Source organism: Cygnus olor, chromosome 4 (genome assembly GCF_009769625.2).
Source record: "Cygnus olor isolate bCygOlo1 chromosome 4, bCygOlo1.pri.v2, whole genome shotgun sequence".
In the NCBI taxonomy this organism is placed as follows: Eukaryota; Metazoa; Chordata; class Aves; order Anseriformes; family Anatidae; genus Cygnus; species Cygnus olor.
Window position 1 is genome coordinate 71,255,909 of NC_049172.1, and position 22,745 is coordinate 71,278,653.

Here is a 22,745-nt window from a genome sequence, read left to right on the forward strand (position 1 = left end):
TTGGCTGGAGGAGTTTCCTTTCTGTTTAACATAAGCCAATATAAACATTCTCTTGCAGGTTAACAAAAGCCAGCAGCCCGAACAGGGACAACGCTTTGCGAAAACGGGAGCAGAACTGGGGGGAAACACTGAAAAAAACAATTAATCACAAGCTACATTTCCTACACTGTGACACATCTTAGCCAGTGATCGGGCACAGGGTGACTCTATGCTGCTTCTCAACCCCTTTAAATGCTGGTTGGGGGGAATATTTCCAGCTGGGATGATCACAAGAGCAAAGGCCAAGACCTTCCTCAGTACCCACCTGCCCTGCTCCCTTCAGTAAACACTGCTAATTCACCAGCTCCATTAGCACTCTTTTTTTTCCTTTTCCTTTTTTTTTTGTTTTTCCTTCTTTTTTAAAACTCCAAAACCACCCTAAAAGCATTTTGGGACTAAATACAAAGAGAAAGGAGGGGGGACCCACCAAACCCAAAGTCTCCAGACAGCTCTCAGCATGCATCGAATACTTGCTAAGAAATCCAAATAAAGACAAACCCAAAAAGCCTCAATGGCTTGCGTTATCTTTGCAGGCTGGCTGCTGCCTTATCAGCTCCGACAGAAAACGGCATTTAAGAAAAATTCAGTAGCCTTTGGGTGGAAGCTGGTTCCTAAGAAAACACGCAGCCGAATTGCTGGAAGTTGGTTGAAGAGGAGAGGAGGAGCGAGTAAGGGACGGCCCGAAAGCCTCCCTCATCGTCTCGCCATTCTCCATCAGGAAACACGTTGCATAATTTGTAATTATTTTTCATAATTCACTCCTCACGCTTCACACCCACTGCACAGGCCAAGAGCTACAAGGGCAAACAATGACTCAAGATGCTGCTTGCTCGTATTTTGCTGGGGTCGGGAGAGATGGAGCCCATGCAAACCCCCTCACCTCTCAGCACCGGGTTTCAAAGATCTACCAAGAGCATCAGAAGTGGAGGAAGACAGAGGACAACCTCCACATTGGTGCTAGCTACCATTGTCCTGCTGGGGAAGGAAAATGATATTTTCCCCAACCTTCACTTAAAGATACTCTTTAAAGGATAAACTCCATGCAGAAGAATTTGAATGCTAAAGGATCATGTTTTTTCTCTGCCCGGTGAGCCACCCCTAGCAGAGGTCCTGCTTGCTTGCACATGTAACTAACCACATATGGATTTTGGCAGCCACCCCACATAGGAGTTGTGCTTTCCCTCACAGGGGTGTGAGGGTCCTGCTCTTAAAAAAGTTATAAAACAGTTATAAAACACCTTTGCGTGATGTTAATTGACGGGCAGAACGAACTAGGAAGACATGAGCTGTTTCAAGGCCAAGGGCTGCTTTTCAGTGTCTCATTTGTAACATGACAGAGGGAACAGCTGGGGGGAGGTTGTCTGCCTGTTGTCAACCCTGGAGGGAAGGACAGACAGACAGGACGCTCCCCAGGGAGCTGCCCTGCCATTATAAACGCCTCCAGTATAGGGTGAGCAGCTTTCTACCTCTGACCTGAACCTTCCCCCCCCCAGAGAGCTCTCACAAATCTTCCTCAACAGCTAGCAAAAATTGAAGTGACACAGCTGGGCCCCCAAAATGTTCTTTTGGTTGATTGGTTGGTTTGGTTTTGTTTCTTTTCTTTTTCCATCCACTCTTTTTCAAGGTAGCCCTGTGGGGAAGGTAAAGGGATGTAGCAACAGGAACTCCAATTGTGCAGGGTGGCCGTGTGGCCGTGCTGATGCCCTCATCAACAGCAGCTCGGGGGTACTGCCTGCCACTGGCACCCAAAAATCATAAAGCAGGCTCCAAAATAACATAATTGGTTTAAAGAAGTCATGCAAAACTTGCTTTCATATTTCCTTTCTGGTGTAAAAACCTGTACATACACACAACTCACATTTTCTATCCATCCTCCAGAACCCATCAGGACTAAAACCTTGCAGGTTAGTTTTACCTTTCTTTTTTTTCCGACCTTAAAGTTGAGCTGCTTGCCTAATTTCCATGACTCTAGAAAAAGTATTGTAATGGGAAAAAAAAATAAAGTGTCAGAGTCATCCCAAAATAATTGTTACCACTTCAACCTATGCTTAGGTCCTCCATATTTCAAATAAGCATCACACCGTGTGAAGTGTCCTCTGTAAGTATTTCTTTGAATACAATGGATTTTCAGGCGCTTAAAAGTAAGTATGTGCTTAAACACTCGGTTAAAATGGTGTCTGAGATCAAAAACTTCTGTAGTTAACTTCTGTGGTTACAAAAGTGCATTGAAAGACTTGTTTTTGTACTTCCCCTTGCGTGTCTCCAGTATCATGCTACATGAGTTGCAGTGGATTCAAACCAGGATGAATTCAAATAGATGTGTCATACATTATTTTCCTTGTTTTATTTAACTTTAATTACTTCTCAACAGCACTGCTGTTTGAAAATCTTTCTCAATTGAGGGTGTTGGTTATGCCTAGGGCTGCTTGGCCCTTTTCCACCAAAATGCCCTTTCAACAACCACCACAGTCTTTCCAAGCAAAACGAAATCTTTTGGAAGAACCTCTCTTTTTGCGTGTGTGAAAACTTGCCTCTCTCAGCTCTTTCCCCCTCCCCCTGACTTTAGGCTGGCATTTCTTCGCATTGCTCTGGGAGGGAACAGAAACCCCTGGTGGGCTCCAGCAGGACACGGAGGCAACGCTTGGGAGCGGGCAGACTTGGCTAGCACGCCTCAAAACACCTTGCTGCTACTTGAATAATCTTGGAATTCATCTTTTTTTTTATTTTCCCCTTCCTTTTGAGGACTCTTCCTACAGTTTCCATCAAAAATAAACACAGCAAAATGTCCAACTTTTAATAAAGTCAATGAAGTTCGTACCCAGCAGAGAGGGGAAGACTGGAACTGTGATCCCCGGAGGCAGACCACGCTGGGCATGCAGTGCAAGCTCTTCAGTGCGTGCACAAGCTATACCTTTGCACCTGTTTCACCCTGGGCACTTGCCCAGGCTTTGGACACAAGTAGAAGTTGTGTGGTCTGTATTGCTGGAGCGGTGAGAAATCCTTATCTGGGCAGCGTCTGCTTTGCACGGAGCACTGTAGGCAAATACGGGATCTCATCTTTCTCAGGTTTACAAGGGTAAAATAAAACTCAGCTGACCAGCGGGTCTGGTTTTTGGAGGGAGCCTCTGTCAGAATCAAGCATAAAGCCTCTACACAAAAAAATCATAATAACCTGTAGTTAAGGCCATATGATGGTCATTGTGGGTTTGACAGCCCTTAACATGACACCAGGACTTTGGTGCACAATTAGGTCTTCCAGGCACTAATCCCCAATACTAAAAAATTGCACCACCTATGAAAACAACTTTGCTTTATGCTGCATCTGTTGCACAAACCAAAACCTTCATTTGTTTGCTGGCATGCATTCCAAGGGCAATATAAAATATTTCAGATGTTGCAGTACTCCTCCTGCAGTAATATCTCCGTCCTGTAGCAAAATACCCTCCAATACATGCCACAGAAAGAAGGCTCTGCTTTGGTTTTAAGGCTGGGATACTTATAGCAGACAGCTCTTTCCATTGCTTTGGTGAGTTTTTCATCTCCCTTATACAAGTTATTGGTTTTATTGTTGGTGTTGTGTTTTTTTTGTTTTTCCATTTAACATAGTGCATGCATTAGTCTTGCAGAGGTATAAGGGAAAGCACCTGTAAGTACACAAACAAAAAGATCCCCATCAAGAGGCTATTAAAATTCATTCAGGCTTGTTCCTCTCTGCTGTTATTTCAATTAGTGTCTCATAACCAACCTGTTCCCTTTCAGTTCTGCATTGCACATTTTTTCATTCAAACGATTGTCTCACAGGAAGCTCTACGCTGTTTTCCTTCTGGAGAATGAAACCCTGAAGATATATTTCCAACCTCCCGGCTCAGTGTTTCCCAGATATTTTGAATCAGGGACTGCAGCCAAGATTCACATTTTTCCAGAGATCACTGCACACCCTCACACTCACAGAAGAAAGCCATCACAGTGACACACAAACGGACTAACTCTGGAGCAGTTTACATTGCCCTCGTCCTTTCAGTCCATGAGCCACTGCTGTGCTTACTCCATGGGCTAGCACAGAACCAGCACTCCTGCCTCTTGCACTGCCCAAGAAGATCTGGCAGATTTTAAAGGATATTAATTAAAAAAAAAATAAAATCTGTGCTGTCTTGGGATAATTATAATTTAGTACCGACTTCTGATCTTCCTGAACAGACCCAAATTTAGTCTTCCTACCCAGAGCAACTCCAGCAGCCTTCATGTGGGCACTGGGCCATGCACCAGGTTCTCCTCTCTCTTTATATTAATAAATAAACAAATGAATGAATAAATAAAAAGAGTAATTGGCAAGTGAAAGCCACAGCTCCTCTGGGGTGCAGGGTCATGGCTCATTGTATTAGATGTGTGTCAATAATCCATGGCCAGAATTCACCTGCTGCGCCTCGCAGGCCAACGTAAATACCCCTCCTTCAGAAAACCCCTAAAAGCATTGTTAACACAGCCCTGCGGCTTTACCTTTTTAGCTTACTGGCTCAGTTCCCCTGAAAAAATGTTTTCGCCTGCAGGGAGTATTTTGCACAAGTTGTTTTCTCCGCCTTATTTTTCGCAGCCGCCTGAAGCCGTGTCAGTAGGCAGAGGTCTGCAGAGGGATAAAGCCAAGGTTGCAGGGGGGATCCAGGCTTCTCGCAGTACAACACATTCACCTCGATACCAGGATCGATGTATGCCACATTGGACCAAGGGGAACTTGGTCAGCAGCAGCCCTGGTTGCTGCCCATCTTTGCTGCCGGCCATGCTCCTGCGGCAAAGCCTCCCTGCAGTGGGCAATGCTGCATGAGGGCCAGGCAACACTGGCAGCATGAACTTGCCATTTTCCAGCTCCCCAAACGGCCCTCCTACATCAGAAACCAGAAGTCTGTAGAGGACAGAAGGAAGAAATCCCCTTCCCTGAGAGAGCACTTTGGATTCCTAGAGATAATACCCTGTGAGGGCTTGCCAGTCCTTAGGAGCCCCAGATGTCAGAAAGGGGGAACGAAGACAGGCAGCTTTTGGGAACACGTGCCTCGTGACCTCATGCTTTTGGCCTTCTCTGGAGCTCCTTGGGTCAAAACATGCAGTGGCTGTGACTTAAAACCCGGTGGAGGCAAGACCAAGGTAACCACTCAAGGGGATGAGACGCGCATTTGGGAAGGCCGCTTACAGCAAGGGAAAGCCTAGCAGCCGGGGTGCAGCAAAGGCAGCCAGAAAGCAAACATACCAGACAATACTGTGACAAACAGAAGATTGTCCTGATGTAGAGTCCAAAAGCTGGAATCTCCCAATGCAAACAGGCCAGAGATGAACCACCCTCCGACTGAGCTGAACCAAGAGCAAAAGTCAACGGGGAATAATTACTGCCCATCCAGAATGGCCCAAACCACTTCAGAGATGAGATAATTCAGAGATATAATATGCGCTTTTTCCGATGTGATCCACTGAGGCAATTTAACTCACTGCATTCTTCCCTGCGTTGGCTCCTGCCAGGACAGGCTGCCCAAAACACCTGACAGCAAGGCCAAAAGAGCTCTCACACTGGCACAACGGAGGTCCAAGGTCCAAGGCTGGGAACAGAGTAGCCCAAGGACAGGATGGTAGTGCAGCCAACTTTAATCATCTTCAGCTGCCACGATTTCGCACCTGAGAAGCATTTACTGCCAGAATCCAAGCAGCTGTGACTGGGCAGAGGAAGGGCTTCCTATTTGTGCCACTCATGACCCAACTCAGCAGGACAGCAATCAAATGCTTGACCTTTCCCAAAATCACATGAAGCAAATGCTCCACATGACATAGTTCCAGCATTATCTACCCAGCACAGGTGCACGATTGCAATTAGAAGTGATCAGTTGTACATAACAGCACCTTCCAACCCAACTCAACCCATCCAAGAACAATTGGAAGCTCATTTTTCATCTTTCTATCCAAACTCCTCGGCACCATGCCAGCTCAGGAAGCACCCCTTGAATAATTCCCCTTGAAATCATAGAATCATCTAGGTTGGAAAAGACCTTGAAGACCAAGTCCAACCGTCAACTTAATTTACTGATTCTCACCGCTAAATCACATCCCTCGGCACCACATCCGCACATCTCTTAAACACCTCCAGGGATGGGGACTCCCCCACTTCCCTGGGCAGTCCATTTCAATGCTTGACCACACTCTGTGTACAGAAATTCTTCCTAATATCCAATATAAAACTCCACTGGTGCAACCTGAGCCCATTTCCTTACATCCTATCACTTGTCACCCAAGAATGGAGCCCGACACCCTCCCCGCTGCAACCTCCTTCCAGGTAGTTATCGAGAGCGGCGAGGTCTCCCTTCAGCCTCCTCTTTCCCAGACTAAACAAACCTCACAGCTATTACTTGGAAATTAGATTGGAAACCCCAACACTTCTGCATGCTGGTAGATCTTAAACTTGGCACTTGGTTTGTCCCATGACCATTTTTCACCCCCACCCCTAAATCAACTTCCGCCGAGAACAATGCTGCCGGTTTGTGTCTACAACAGATTTATTTATTCCCCCCTTCCAGCAGCTCGCTCTGCCTGTGCCTTTGAGGGGCAGTAGCTACTTTAGGCGAAGGGTTCCTTCTGGTTCCTGGAAATAAAAGGCTGCCCTCCATAATCAGGGTATTGTTCTCCCTAAATGGACCCAGACTCTGTAAACATGCTCCTCTGTGCTGCGCTGGGAGGGCGACCGTGTGTGTGTGTGTGTGTGTGTGTGTGTGTGTGTGCGCGCGCGCGCGTACGTACATGTGGGGAATGTGTCCTGTTTTAAAACCAGTAAATTATGTTAATTCATTTCCTTTGCCCAAACACTGCTAATAAACTCAGGGAAAGGAGGAGGAAAAAGTAAACAGGAGTCGATTACAAAAAGGTGAGGGGGAGAGGTAACCCAATAACTCCACCAAATGTCTCCTTTGGGAAAGGACAGTGAATTTGCAGCTCGGATGTGCTCCACGCAGCCCTCCCTCGGCCCCGGTGGAGGTGTAAAAGCGACTGTAACACTTTCTTTTTTGATAAGGTTTCAGGGCCAGCCTGTTTTCTGAGTTCAATCTTGGGAGCAGGGAATTGGGCCCCCCGAGGTGCTCTGATCCACGGCGAGCATGTCCCCGGGGGCTTTGCTCTGCATGTGATGTGTGTGCTCCGGTGGCTGAGGCCAATAGGAATCGTCAGAGCTTATTCATAATTTTCTAACAGGAAAATAATTTTGCTAAGCAAACGACCATGCTTTGACTCAAAACCCTGATTAACACAGTTTGAAAACAGGGCAGCACACTGTTCTGGGAATTAACTTGCTTGACCCCTAGTCTATAACGGCACTCAAATAATCTGTGAGTCAGACGAAGTTGAAAAACTCTTGGAAGACCACACTGAAAGAACTTACTGGATTTATTGGATTTTCTAGGATAAAAGAAAAATAAGCCTGAAACTCCACTTAGCTAGTCTGTAGTCTTCAGAGAGACAAGCTTTTTCTCCCAACAGTATCTATAAGAGGAACAACGCCTATGCTGAGCACTGGGTCTCAATCTTCCCTGGAAACTCTCAATAAATTGTAATAAGTATAAAAACATACAGGTTATTTTTGAAGAGTGTCTTGCTGTGTTCTTCCTTGGGATTAGTGGTAAAACACGGAAAAAGCAGACAGATTCCCACCTCTATGAACCTGTAATCCTTATCCCAATAGGAGTACTCACACCACAAACTGCTGCTTGAAATCCTCCAAATCCTCTGGTCTACCCCAATTTGAGCAGGCAAGGAATCAGAACAAAACAAGCAGGCCATGCTCTGGTCTAGACCACTGCCCCATGCCTACCTTATGGTTTCTGCAGCCCCTGAGCACTTGCCTCTTGCCTCTACCACTTCTTTGTGTCTCTTTTGTATCACAGAAACAATAGATGGGTGCTGAGAACAGTGGCAAATGTTTCCAGATAACAAATCCGGCAATTAGAAATCAACTGCCCAAAGCTTGTTCCCCTGCATATGCAAATGTCCCCATAATAGGTTTACAACTCCTTGTCAATCAGACCTGTCAAGGAAAAGTAAACACCTGTCAGGGGCCATGATTAAGTTGAAAGCTCCACTTTCATTAGGCCTGAACGAAATTAACCCCACCAACACTGCATTTCTGATTGGTTGCAAATAGCAGGAGGAGGAATGATACCCATCAGCTCTGATCCCTTAATCTAGTTTTATATTAACTCCTGCAGATCACGATGAACCTTGCCTTGGCTTGGTGCCCCGCTACCCAGATCTGACACACAACCTGGTCTGACAAGGCCCCAGTGCCTGTTCTCTGGTAGGATTATAAATTTTAATGCTACTCACAGCAACTCAGCCACAACTCGCTGAACCTAAAGGGACTGCCACCTTTGTAAGTCAGAACAGTATCTGACCCCAAATGCCAAAATACGAGCACAGAGCCTGATCTCCATATGCTGGTGGAGCTGGCAACTGTCCTTCCAGCTTCCCACTTTAAACCTCCCTAAAATACATTAAGTAGTTCCAAATATTACTTGTCTAGCTAAACAAACACTGTGATTGCCACCCGGATGCTGTGTTAATCTGGAGAAGAATGTGAAAGATTTTGGTCTAACCAGAAGGAGAAGAGGATGGCTTATAGCATCTCCTATCACAAGGGTATCCAAACTTTGAAAGACTTTTTGATACCAATTTTACATCAACTGGTCAATGCCAGACAAGCATTCTTCCTTCCACAGAGTCTGCAGTATCCCCGGAGAGATATCCCGCAACGTCCAGAGGTCTGTCCTGTTATTCATTAACCTTTCCATCCTTGACATGCAGTTCATACACCTGTAACTTGTCTGATGCTTGTCACTGCTTAACCAGTGTTAACAGATTGGTTTAGCTGAGAACAAAAATAGTAGCTCCCTCAGTTACTCGAGCTCACACAGATCTGTTAGTCGAGAAGAAAAAGGAGAAAAAGAAACCAGTTAACAGTGCTCCAGGGTCTGTAGCAGCCCAACACCAGGAGTTTGGCTTGTTTAGCTCTGGCAGGCTGGTGGGGCTGAGTCCCTTCTTCCTCCTTTGGAGTTCACTTGGCCTCACCCCATCCACTTCTGTCTAAAAAAGGGAAGATTTAAATTCATAAAAGGCAACAGTAAAATATTGGCAACTATAATGAAAGACCTCCCTTTACAACAGGATGCTTCTGCTCCAAGTCACATGGCGGTCAAAAGCCAATCAAGCATCACACCGTAATGGCAGGGGGGTATCTGGGAGGACATGGGTGAAAAGGGAAATAGGGCAGATTTGAAATAGCTGCATCCCACCATCCTGTGCAGAGCAAGCATGCAGCCTACTGGAGACCCTCTTCCAAGGCTTGGCTTCACTGGGACTCAAGGGCAGCAGTACCCTAATCCGGGGTAAATTTTCTCCCAGAGGCTGGCTAATGCTTAGATTTCCCGCCATGACCTCCTCCAGCTTTCTTCTCTCCTGGACACCTGGTTCTGGACAGAACTGCGACATCCACAGGTGCCACGGGGAGTCAGCACAAGGCCAATACCAAACTCTTATTATCATCAGTTTATTAGGCATATGCGAGCAAACCCAGCAGAGATAATATGAATTAATTTGCACAATAGGCAGTTCTTTAAAATCTCAATTTCTGCATTTATCTGCTGTTCCTGTGCTTTTATTTAACACGCACAAATACTGACAGCTCCTAAAATACCCACCAAAGTCAATACAACCCAAGTGGCATGTAGGTTATGACACTTCTTGCATTACTCACTTCTCAGTCACTTGACAGGATGCCCAAGATTGTGCAAATCTTTCATGAAATAAATTCACCAGACATGAGGAGAAGCGATTTTGGGTCCTGCCAAACCAAGAAGCCACCATTGCCACTGAGGAGAGGCTGAGAATAGAGGTGCAGCAGTCCTGAGAAACATTAACCTTCTCTGGGAAGCCTCTGTTCCCAATTTACATTTTTCTTCCCTTAGCGAAGTTCAAAATTAAGTTTGAACACTTAATGGAAGAAGTAGCCCGGAGTTATTGGCTGAAATTCTTCCTGAAAATTGGAGTGGTTGGGACGAAATAAAAACGTTAGGTTATTCGCGGCACCGCTGGATACCGTGTTTCTCCTGCGATACAATGGGGAGACTGTGTAATCAGGGCAACCAACCAAGCTCCAAGCAGCCCGTTTATTTGACTCAGAAGGAAGAAAAAAAAATTTTAAAAAATCGGAGATGTGAATGGATTCAGCGGCAGACGGCATATATTAACTTGTTAAATAACACTTGGGCCAGTCCACACCCAGCAACCCTGCCTGCAGAATGGCACCCGTTCTTTGGGGATAAACCCCCCTGGGCTGACCCGAAGTTACAGCAATGAATTTCCAAGTTGCTTTCAGCCCAGTTGCCAGCCAGAGCCTGCAGCAGGCAAAATCAATGTGTTTCTAGAATAAAAAAAAAATCCAGCCCGGGCTGTACCGTTGAGCACGCGAATGGCAGGATCCGAAATATCATACTTGGCCCACGGCTCCTCTTCTGGCATACTTCAGGGATCAGTCCAGCGGTTGATATTACAAATCATCTGTGCAAGTCATCCTTAAGAGATGGATCCAAAGCCCATGGGACTGAGGAGGAGTCACGGCACTAACGCTCACAGGCTCCGAATCAGGTCCTAACCTGTTGAACCTGGCATGGGCTGCATCTGCTTATCTCATACAACGTTGGGACAGCAGGATCAGACTGCTTGAGCCGACTTTTGCAAGTTTATTTATTTTATTTTAGTACCACAGCTGCTGCGAACGAGCACCAGGCTCAACAGGCTTGCAACAGGCAGTGGTCTTGCAACTTCTGTATTCATGCTGGCTCTGCTCTTAAAAAATTCCCCTATATGAACAAGAGTATTCATAAAAAACCCTGGTGCAAAGTATTAGGACAGGTCAGCACAGCTAAATACATATGGAAGCACGTTTTTATATAGAAAGCTCCACGGGATGGCTGATTGCGGAGAACAAGAAAAGGAATAGAAATCCAAATTAAATGTCCAAAACAAGAACAAATGCATTTCAGCTTGAGCAGCCCACCAGAAAACACAGGAAGAGAGCAGATGAAAGACAAACTCTTTGAAACAAGACAAAATGAGCAGGTTAATGAAAGAAAAGGGAGAAAGGAGCATTTCCACTGACTCCTATAATGCTGGATACAGTTGCACGGACCCTTTGAACAGCGTGATTTTACAAGTCACTGTAGACACAAGGAGTTTTAGGAAAAAAAAAAAAACAGAAAGCTGCACTGATTCTACTCCCACTGAATAAATAAATCTACAGCTACAGGATTTTGTTGTTCTGTTTTTTAATTTCAAGCTAGGCAAAAGAAGACTTCTGCATTATTATTTTCACACTTCAGTGGAATTTCTTTTCTTTTTAATCTCTTCCAGTAACTAATCCAAAACGCACAGCCCGGCAGTGACCATCTCTACTGCATTCACCCCGTTCTGCACCCACGTGTATCGATCGGCATCAATCCCAGACCATGGCACAGCGAGACGGCCGCTCGGAAAGCGATTATCAGACAGTGTGTTGGGAAAGGTTGGCTCCGTCGACCAAAAAATGGGTTCCTACTTGCTAGCAAGTGTCACTTCTTCTACTTATTTTTTTTTGAATGACATTTTTTCCAGAAAGAACCATTTCCCCAGCACTGCCTCATGTCATCTGAAAGTTTCTGCCGTGGATAAAAGTCAAGAGTTCGGAGCTCAGCCGGTGTTGCGAACAAGTTCATCATGGAAAAGGCACGTTTTAATTTGCTGTTTGCATCTTTTAACGAAGGTCAAAGAAGCATATGTACTTTGACAGAGTTATAAAAACTTCAAAGAAAATCTAAATGCATTTAGTAATTTGCCGAGTTCCGTAATATTCCTAATAAAAATAAATAAATAAAATCAACCCGAAGTTTCCAGTATGACGCATGCTGTATTTTATGTTTAAACTCAGACGCAATTTAAAGAGACCAACAGTCTCCGAAGAAGGGAGGAACTGGGGCTTAAAAAGAAACAAACAAGCAACTAACCAGGATTTTCATATATTGTCATGTTGACTCTGGGTACAAGTCATGATGACAGATCATTCATAAGCGAGTTACCTAACAGCATAATACAAAAAAAAAGGCACCAAATTTAACCAGGAGGTCTGCAGTGACTTACGTAAAATTTGAATCAGACTATAGATGTGAATGCGCTTCTCTTTCACAAGCGAGAAATTACCTAATTGTTATACCTGATAGCACCCATTGAACAGGAATAAAGGAGCTTTTAAACAGAAGCCAACAGTAATCACTTTAATATTATCATTACCTTACCCACATTAACTACTGTTCACTTTTATAAACCACAGAGTTACAGAAGGGAAAATATGAAGAAGAATCACGAACTCATCTCCCAAGAAATAACAATAATAAATAAAAGCACAACTACCACAAACTTTCCTGCACTCTACTCCCTTTTCTCCAATACTTCGACAAGTAAAAAATGGCACACGGCACTATTTCTGTCCCAAATTGTTGAATTTTGAGGCAGCCCCTACAATAAATTCCCCACAAAGCTGGCACCAACCAGACTTGCAAGCCAAGCGACGCGCAGAAAAGTGCAAGAGCAGAAAGTAATTAAGGTCCTGCTCTTCCCCTCCCTACGCAATGCACCGAAAATGAAATCAACCTCCAATCTAATTAGTTTCCAGCAGAATATCAGTTTACTTGCTAACGGGAGGGTTGTCGCTGCTCTTACCAAAAACTCCCAAACATACCACACGAGGTCTTGCTTAAGCCACAGGCCCAAGCCCGGCACGTCCCAGCATTACCGTGTACGGTAACCGAAGCGAATACGATGGCTACTTGACAGATTTGGAACAAATATTGCGTTGCGTGTCACTGAGATAACACAAGCAGGAAAATATCAGATTGTATTACCTGTATCCGACCGGAGGTGTGGACTGGTCGGAGCCACATTGCTGCAGGACGCAGTCACGAAAGGTTAGTGACCCAAGATGGCATTCGTCCCTGCGGAGAGGGGCCAGGGCAGGACGCTGGGGACTTTTGTACCCCGTATAGGGCTGTCCAGAGAGAAGAGGAATGGAGTGACACGAGGGACGAGCCACCGGACCTGCATCATTGTCCCAGGTTGAGGGCTGACGCTACCCGCAGTGGCTGGCAGGAGGGCCCGAAGCGGCTGCCCTGCGCCCGGCTGCCAGCCAGAAGGTATATTCCCCCTCAGAGAGCCACAGCACGCAGGTTTCATCCTCAAAGAGTGGATTTTGTGCCCACATAAGCTCTCATTTTCACCCAGAAGGGAAAGAGGGAGCTTGGACGTTTACCAAAATAGCCTCTGAGGAACACTAATTTGGTACAGGCTCCCTCCAGGAGATCCTTAGCCTGGATTAAGATTGGTCACTGGGGGATTTATTCCAGATTAACTATTCTGGAAGGGTTATTCCAGTGTATTTGCAGGTGTAGACGAGCCCCTAGCCAAAGTCTTTAAATTTCAGCCCCTGAAAATGTAGGTTCAGGCTTTGCCAGAGCTACCTCATCCTTCATCCTTGCAGACAGAGCAAGTTCTGCACCTGGACCTCTGAAATCAACCCTGCTCTCTGCTCTGCGTGGATAGTTTGAAGGTTTTGCCACTTTCTTAACAGTTTATCTTGCTTTCCTAAGAAATCCCCCTTCCTGCACTGCTTTGTACCCCAGCACTGGGTCACAGGCATACAAGGGACAGTGCCAGTAGGCACCGCTCCGAACCTGGAGGAAAGTGGTGGCGTTGGCCCAATCAGGCAGTCCTGCAGGGCCCTTCGCCTTACAAGGCATCACCTAAATAAAGATATAAAAATACTACAACATAACATTTAATGAAAGATTGCAGCTGAGCACTCAACTGTCAGGAAATAGCAAGGCTGGAGCGCGTGGGCAACTTAACTCTGCCCCCTTGTGCAAATGCACTTCGGTACAGCCCTTCCCTGACACCAGCCGTCTCCAAACAAATGTTCTAATTCCAGCAAAAGCACATTTTGCCTAATAAAAGTAAAAGAGAAGGGCCAGTGCTTTCACACTGCGCCTTCCCAGCCACCTTCCTCACTCGACTGCGAGCCAGCACCTATTTAGCTCAACGACGCAGCTCAGGAGACGTTGGCACGCTTTGGCCACACACGCACAATCTACAATCGGGACAGAGATATTAAACACAGTTTGGGCAAAACAGAGAGCCCTTCTTCCTCCAGGGAAAAACTTCACAACCTCAGGCTGAGATGCAACCAAAAGACTGTCCACAAAACCCAAAACAGGTAGCATGTACACATCTCCAGTGGCAAACCCGCAGCATGATACATCCGGAAAAAATCCACAGACACGTTAACAACCAGGCACTTTTTTTTTTTATGAGAATATGAATTTATCCCAATGTAAACACCTAATAATCGGCGACACTCGGCAGCCCAAAATAAGGCTTCAGTGTGCCAGAGAGTGTCCCACCTCTGCTCACGTACGAGTTTGATCTTTCATCTATGTCCACCGCTACCAAAAATACTCTCGATATTAAAGAGGCACGCGGCAGGACTTCAACATTAGGGTTGTGTCTTTCTTTTTACCACAATTACACCTTTTTCCTTCTCTTCCTCTCTGTAGCAGCAAGTGAGTGAATGACAGTTTTTAAGCATTTGGCCCTGGCTTTTAAACTCTATTTCATTTTAAATAACCAGGACCATCTCTATCCACTTGCAGGATGGATTTTTCTGGCTCTGAAAAGAGAGAGTTCAGTTAACCCAATCACTAATGTGATCCTGTTAAAGTTACCTTAAAAAAACCCTTCATATAGGAAAAACAATGATGTTCTGCAATTAACGCTGTTAATTTTCTGGCGCTTCATCACACAACAGCAGCCCACAGTCAATCACATTGCATTTTCCAGAGGCAATAAAAGAATATGAGCAAGACAAGTGCAAACAACATTTAAACAGGGGCTGCCAGGAAAGCAGCCGACATTCCGCTTAGAGCGGAGACAAAAATCTTTTTGTCTTCTCCTGCCCACTTCAGATTTTTTCCGGAACTCCACTGACTTCTCAGGTCTATTGCAATAACCTACATCCATGAAGTCTTCTTAACTCACACACCGCTGCCTACAACTTACACTGAGTCTCCATTGTAAACCTGGCCTGGAATTCGGGCTCGCAGGACTTCAAGCCTATATACTGTTTTCTTTTTCATTCAGCTTCCAGCCGAATCATTTTATAGTGCTTCTGCCTCCATAAAATATTTTCTTGGGAGCCAATGCCAAGACGGAAAAAAAAGCAACGTGCTAACCAAGCCTTGGGTTTTTAGAGTAACGCTGCTCCCCCTCTCACTCCCTGCTTTTATTTTTGGCAAGTTGCAGCCCCAAACAAAGGGCAAGTTTAAATCTTTTAATTCACAGCCCCGTGGCGCTGGGTGATTTAAAGGTCTTTCAACGATTCACGCAACGCCGATACTCTTGGGAATTGCAGCTGGAGCGATCTGCATCCTAAAGCCATACACCCATTCTGCTGGAACAATGCAGCCTCTCCTTTGTGACCAGAGCCGGGCTGGCCAGGAGCGTGGTTTCTCATTCAGGCTTTCCAGGGACAGTACCCACCAAGGGACGGGGCAGGAGAAAGCGGAGGAAAACCCAGCGCTCCCCCTGCCCCGACCTGGAGCTTGGGTTAAAGCACCTTCCTGCAAAGAAATGTCTTTTTCGCCCCCGCCGCTCCCAGGTCAATGCATTTTGCTGTGCTGCTGGTGGGGTAACCTGTTTATTGAAACCTGATCGACTGCTGGAGCCCCAGCGTTAAAATATGCTCTCGCTGTTGGGAACTGTCATTTGTCTGTCACCGAGGAGGTTAATGGACGTGTTTGTTTAGTTAGCTAGTGGGAATATACAGGGCAGAGGCTGGCGGGATTACAGGAGGGGAGAGGTATTTCTGATCCACGGAGGAATGTGGTTGCTTTTCTTTAAAATCGTCCATGTACTTCTTATAGGCGCACGAGAAAAGCCCCTGCGAGTCCACCTGTGCTTGCGAGACCTCCTACAAACCCCGTGCTCCATCCACAGCCCCGAACCCCGCAGGTACAGAGACGTGCACGTGGGCAGGGGCACGCACCCCGAGCGGAGGACGAGCCCTGGCGGCAGCAACACTGACGGGTCCCCGCCAGGGCTCCGCGGTCCCCTTACCTCTGGCCGAGTCTGAAAACGCAATTATCCCCGCAAAAAGGAGCGCGAGCTGCAAGTCCATCGTGAAAGCCAGACCCCTCCGGGTCGTGCGGGATACCATCCTCTCAGACCTGGAGGCAAGGGAAGGAAAGCGAAATAATTACGGGGGGGAAACAAACCAACAGCCCGCGACTTCGCAGACTTTTAAAGCCTGTTGCAGAGGCGCGAGGGCACGAGCAGCAAATGAAACAGCGACCGTACTTGTAATTCATTCCTTGGCGTTCAGCGAGCAAAACTTTGCCCTCCTCTCTGCTTCAGCCTGATATAAATCAAGAACCCACCGAGGCCAGCACGCTGCTCTAAGCTCACAGTTAGTGCATAATTCGCTGATATCCCGCACGGAGCCAGTCCGGAAGGCAAACAAAACGCTAGCGAGTGGCCATAAAACACGATTCCAGGTTACCAATTTGCAGAGGAGCCCGGGCGGAGGGGAGGAGGAACGCTTCCTCGCCCATCGGCACCCAGGAAACTTCGTGCGGCCGCCTCGGAGCCCCCAGCCCCGCTCCGTGCCGGGGACCCGCACCGCTTCGTGCACCCCACAACTTCTCCTACCAGCTCTCCTCGTCCCTCTCCTCCTTTTTCTCTCCCCCCCTACCAAGCCAAGCCAAGCCCCGCTGGTTTCCCTGCCCGCCAGAGGTGCGTCCCACAGCAAAACCACATTAAATTATCCGGATTCTTGAAGATGCCTTTGCGGCCAGACGCGCAAGCGGGGTAGCTCAGGTTTTGGGTAATTACCCCCCCGGTGTCCCCCTCTCCTCAAACTCTCACTCTCTAAACACTACCTGAATTCCTCACCCTTGTAAAGTCCCCCCTGGGAACACCCCGTGCCCCCAGGGGACACGCAACCCGCTCAGCATCCACCAAAGCTCCCTCGCCACCAGGTTTGGGGTCACCGTGGCACACGGGGGGGGGGGGGGGGGGGGCACGGCACACACACAAATACACACCCCAAGGAAGGGGCTCCCCCCTTTTCCGGGAGGAGGGGGCACAGCTTTAAGCCTTTACCAGCCGGGATTTGCTACGGGGATTGAGGGATGGGGTGGGGGCGATGGCACCAGGTGTGACATGGGTCGTGAGGGGGGGGGGGGTCCGGGTGTGGGGGGGGGGACGGACACACAAGGACTTACCTCGGCTGCCTGCGGGGCTCTAGCACCGTGCAATGCCGCCCATCCCCGTCGCCTCATGCCCTCCGCGGCCACGGCGCCCGGCGGGGCGCTCCGCCGCCGGCCTCTACCTCATCTCCCCCCCTCCCCCGGCCCCAAAACCGGGGGGCTGCCTTCGGGGGGGGGGGTGTCCCCGGTCCCACAGAGCGGGGGCTCCTCCGAAATCCCCGCAGCCCTCCCGGGGGGTTTGCCAGCGGGGAGCCACCGGCGAGGAGTGAAGGGAAGGGGAGGTGGGGTGGGAAGGAAAGGGGGTGAAGAAGAGGGGAGAGGGGGGGTCGTAATGCTGCTTGCTTCCCTGGGGGGGGGGGGGGGGGCTGCGTGTGGGGAGGGGGGCAGCGGGACCTGCCAGGGATGCCCGGGGATGCCGTCCCGCGGCCCTCCGAGCAGGAATCCCGTTTAAGGAGCCGGGAGGGGGAAAGGGCTTGGGGGGGAGGAAGAGGAGGAGGAGGAGGAGGAGGAGGAGGAGGAGGAGGGTGGTTGGGGGCCAGGAGGGGGCGGCGGGAGGCGGGGTGGGGTGGCGGAGCGCAAGGAGCCGGGCTCGGGAGCAACTTTCCCTGCAGGGCTTTGTGGCGGTGGGGGCCGAGCCGCCGCGGAGGGCGGTGCGGGGCCGCCCCGCTCCAAACTTCGCACCAATCCCGGGCAGCCCCCGCCCTCCCCGCCGAGCCGCCGCTCCCCTTAACCCTTTTGCGGCGGCTGGGCCCCCCCCCCCCGGACCCCCTCAGACCCCCCACGGGCCCCCTCATAACCCCCACCACCCTTTTTCCCCCGCTCCACAACCCCTCCCTCATTCCCCGCGCACCCCACGAAGTGATGCTGCCTCAATGCCCTCCTCATCCCCACACCGCCGCCTTCCCCTGAGGAAACCCCCGTGGGGACAGGCGGAGCCCCCCCACAGCCCCCCGGGGTTTGGGGACATGGGGACGAGGACATGGCATGTCCCAGGGGGGGTGACATCCCACGGCGGGGGCATCCCACCCTGCCAGCACGGGTGCAGCCCCTCTGGGAATGAAGCTAAACTAAACTTGAAGCAATCCAGCTCGAAAATAAAACTGCTGGGGAGTCTTCTCCTTGGGTTAGCCACTGAAATTATTTATTTTTCACTTTCATACGGCTCAGCTAATGCATCCCCTCTCATAACTGCTCTCCGCACGGGATAAAACTCAACCCGGCAGAGCTACCAAACAGACTAAACAAATGCCAAGAGGGAAAAAAACAAGCTGCCTGAATAGCTCTACTATGTGGAGAGAAACATTGCTGATGTCTTTTATTGGTTCTCTTATTTGATAAGCTCTTATTTCTCTTACTTGATAAGCTCCAGCGGGAAGGCCTCCATGAAAATGAAGGGGTCGCAATCCTCAATGTTGGGGAGAACCCCAACACCCAGGCCAAGAAGCAGCTTCCACCTCCACTTTGTCTATTTTGTGAGGATTATGAAAGCACACCCTCTGTTATTATTGTCACCGAATGCTTTTACTCAGCAATTCTTGACAGCATGAAATCTGGCTATAGGATATCCAAGTCAAAAATATTTAAGACTAAACATATAAGCCGCCCCCCCAACCAGAAACAAACAAAGAAGCTGACAATATCTTTTTTTTATATTCTACATATTTTTATCATCATTTTTATTATTAAAGTTCATTAATTTGAGAAATCCCAGATGGGCTACTCCTCCTATCAGGCAATAACTTCAGCCTCGTTGACTTCAAAGACGGTGTTGACTGAGTCAAACCTTCAGGACTTGACCTATGTGGTTGTATTCATGCCATGGACCCTGATAAAGTTGCTTCAAGTTGCACCAGAATGAGAGCTACATCTCGAGCAATGATGTGTAAAAAACTTCTTTGTAGTGTTTCATAAGGAGTCAAGGTTTTTGTCCCAAGGACATCACCATCTAATATATGGTCCCAAAACTGTTTACACAACCTTATGTTCCCATGCAGAGTGAAGCCCAAAGCAGCCTCAGTTTTGGCTCAGAGGATAAATAACCTCTGATGGGCTGTGCTCCTTCCATCCTTGCTTCTTTACCAAAAAATCTCACGTGTGTCTTTGTGGGCTCCAGCGCCTCCCAGTCTGTGGGCGTTTCTCCTCCCAGTGTATCGATAAAGCAGCAAAATGCCTCCTGCAGCCTTGCCCCAGTAGGAAGTTCTGGGCGATGGAGCGTTACAGAGGCAGCCCACAAGATTTTCTAAAGCATCCAGGTGCCTAAACGCCTTCAGATTCCCCTTAGGCCTCTGTCTTCAAGCACCCAGAAACTTTTCAATAATTTGACTCCAAGGGATATTGTAAAGGATTGAGCAGAGGGCCGGGGAACAGAGCCCACAGCTTCCAAACCCCAGGCTAAAATAACCAGAGAACCACCTCTCCTGACTCCCAAACGTCTGCAATCTTTATATTTTTGCTCAGGACTTTGGGAGTCCTCAAAAAGCAGCCTGAAACCAGGCCATAGACTTCATCCATCTTGTTCACCGTACAGCAGCGTGGAAAGAAATGTAAAACATTGATACAACAAAAATAATTAATATTCCTGCAGCAGCTCCTAGTTTATCAGAAACAAAATCTCATGCTGTTTTCCCAACACTTCTACCTAAATAAGGAAACATGCCGAGCTGTGTTTTTCTGGGCTGGCTGTAATTTCCAGGATGATTGAATAGTCTGCAAGTCAACAGCCCCGGTTTGCTGCTGCACCCCACAGTCCTGAGACAAGGCTGTGGGAAAACAGCTTTCTGGAGCCGGCAAACAAAACCAAATGCTAAGCAACGAAGAAAGTGTCTCTGCGCGGCCTGAGAAGTAGCCTAACAGCCCATTTGTATCCCGGTTGTCCCCAAAGCCCCGCTTGAAGAGCGTGGCTTTCCAGATTTCGCCTAGCTGTGATGGTCTGGTGAACATGCATCCCCATAACAACTTCCCTCATCTCTCCAAAAACACGGGTTGGCCTTTTTCCAGCTTTCTTACCTCTTTTCTCCCAGGAGCTGCTCACCTCCATCATCACGGAGCTCCATTTTTTTGGAGCTCTGTGATTTTTTTTTTCCCATTCTCTCCCTTCTATCTTAGCAGTTTTGCCTTTTCTTTTCCCCTACAGATAATTTGGGAGACCATCCGGGCTGCAATTCCTCACCTCCTGTTCCTGGATTCCCTCAAACTGCAGGGCAGGTCGATGAAATGGGCCGGGGCCACCGACACCACCCAGGCTGGCACCGATGCCTTGCTGGAGCACGAGGCCCTGTGGCACGGGTCCATGGGGCAGCCGGGCGCAGCTGACGAGCACGTGAAGGTGAGGGAAGGGCACGGCCGGGGTTAGGCACATTCCCCGTTCACACAGCCCTCCTCAGGTTACGGGTGGGAGTAGCCACACGGGGCCAGGCCCTGAGGGAAGCCTGGCTTTGGGGATGGTGGAAAAGGTGAGTAATGGGGTTAGCGGGCTGGATTTCCCCCATGGATTGCTTCCAATGGGGCGTTGGTGTGTGACAAGGCAGCAGCACTGAACACATCCCGGCTGGGTGGGCGAGGAGCACAACTCACCCGTTTCCATCTGCACGGAGGAACAAGGTACCACCTCATGCGGGTAATGGACTTCACAGCTATGTAGCTGCTTTAACTGGAGGATTGTGGAGATCACCCCAAAATGATGATCCTTCTACTTGGCAGCTCACATGGGACCCTTCAGGCTCCGGGCACTGAGATGAGTTTTGTCAGAGCCACTGTGCTGACCCACTCAGGTCTATAGATAAAGCTGAAAAGGGGTTTTGTGAAGAAAGCAAGATTTTATGAGAGCCGTCACCATCTGCCCTACCTGTGGTGACTTAGGTGTAGCTGTAACGTAGGTAATATTCAGAGAGGGGGTATGCACAGATGGAAGGATGGACACGATGATATGGTCCTGTAATCTATATTTTTCCCTTAATAAAAAATGCCACTTCTCTTCACATACACACTTACTTTCTTAAAGTATGCTTTGTTCTAAGCCATGTTTCAAAAAAACTAAATGGCCCATCATATGTATAAGATTAACAGTTATACATGAAACATGAATGCCGTGCTCAGGCAGAGAAGAAAAGATGACGAAATGAGGGCTCAAGGTCCCGTTACCAAACGCTGGGTCCTGCACAGGATGCTTGGAGGTCCCACTGCCCCAGTGCCCTCACATCAGGGCTTCCAAGGATTTTTGCAGGCGTGGGGATTGCTTTGCTCCTGCAGTACAGATGGATCGCCAGGCTCCAGGCAGTGTGGCAAGGGCCGGTGCAAAGGCATGGACATCTGAGCAGGCACATGGGGAGTGGGAAGCATTGCTTTGGGGTGCTTTGAAGGAGCCCAGTGCAGTAAAAACTTTTCAGCTTAGCCCACCACCTTCTGCTCCCCCGGCATTTTTCACCTTCTGAAGTGGGTTTTGAAGTGTACGACTGCTGTTGCATCCGACAAATTAAAGGACTGAGAAGGGCCAACCAGCACCTTACTTTGGGTCTCCAAGAGGGTTTGTAGCTTCAGGGTGAACAAAAGATATTACCTCCCCCGAGAAAATTTGCTTGGCTTCCTGCTAATGACTGCACCACCGCCATTCCCACAGCAGGAAAACCACATCCAATGGGTTCAGTGCACCAGTTCCACGCTCCCAGAAGGTGCTCAGATATTCAGATGGGGAATCTGGTATTAAAAGCTTACGGCAGATCACATTGCCATTCTTCTGAAGGAGCTCTGCTCCTTCTGCTTTCTTCAAATGGATCTCATTCTTCTTTCTCACATCCCTTTGCATCACCTTAAGCAATTTATTTTATGCTCGGTACTTTTTCCACTCTTAAACGTTTCCTTACGCAGCATTTGGTAAAACTACAAGTAGTTAAAGTTTCCAAATGTTCTCCATAAACACATCCTTCCTCAGGCCCCTTATCCTTTATATCACTCAGCACGGGTTTCTTGGAGTCAGCCTGACACTGATATATGAAGGATTTGATTTTGCTTTCCTTTTACATCTGGCTAATACAAGAGTAATCCCACTGGAGCCGTTAGAGTTGTTGTAAGTGAGAAAAAAAAAAACTTATCAAGCGAACAGGCTCATCTGTACAGCAACTACGTCGTCCAGGTAGTCTTAGCTGAAGACTCTGAATATGCACCACCGAATCCAGGTATCTCATATGGGAAGGTGAGCACAGTTTTGAAGGCCTTAATCTCCTCTCACTGCTCGTTCACATCCTCCTCCTGTGCGAGTACTCTGTCTACGTGCACCGATGCTGAGTTCGGGTCCTCCAGATGTAGCAAACATGAAAGGGGAGATGCAAAAAATAACCAGAAATAAAT

At 48.1% G+C, this 22,745-nt stretch overlaps 1 protein-coding gene across 3 annotated transcripts in view; it reads right to left on the reverse strand.

Annotated features, from left to right (window-relative positions):
• The window catches only part of FGFRL1 (fibroblast growth factor receptor like 1), a 173,125-nt gene extending 155,408 nt beyond the window's left edge, over nucleotides 1-17,717 (reverse strand). The window contains exons 1-2 of one of the 3 annotated variants that reach the window (XM_040555285.1): nucleotides 17,418-17,717; nucleotides 16,252-16,361 (exon numbers count right to left, since the gene is read on the reverse strand). In XM_040555285.1, the coding sequence (XP_040411219.1) occupies nucleotides 16,252-16,351 (100 nt within the window). In that variant the 5' untranslated portion in view covers nucleotides 16,352-16,361; nucleotides 17,418-17,717. Of the gene's footprint in view, nucleotides 1-12,989; nucleotides 13,106-16,251; nucleotides 16,362-16,491; nucleotides 16,793-17,417 lie in introns of those variants that run through there. The other 2 variants (XM_040555283.1, XM_040555286.1) reach the window with 2 other exon arrangements.
• Between the last annotated feature and the right edge of the window lie 5,028 nt (nucleotides 17,718-22,745).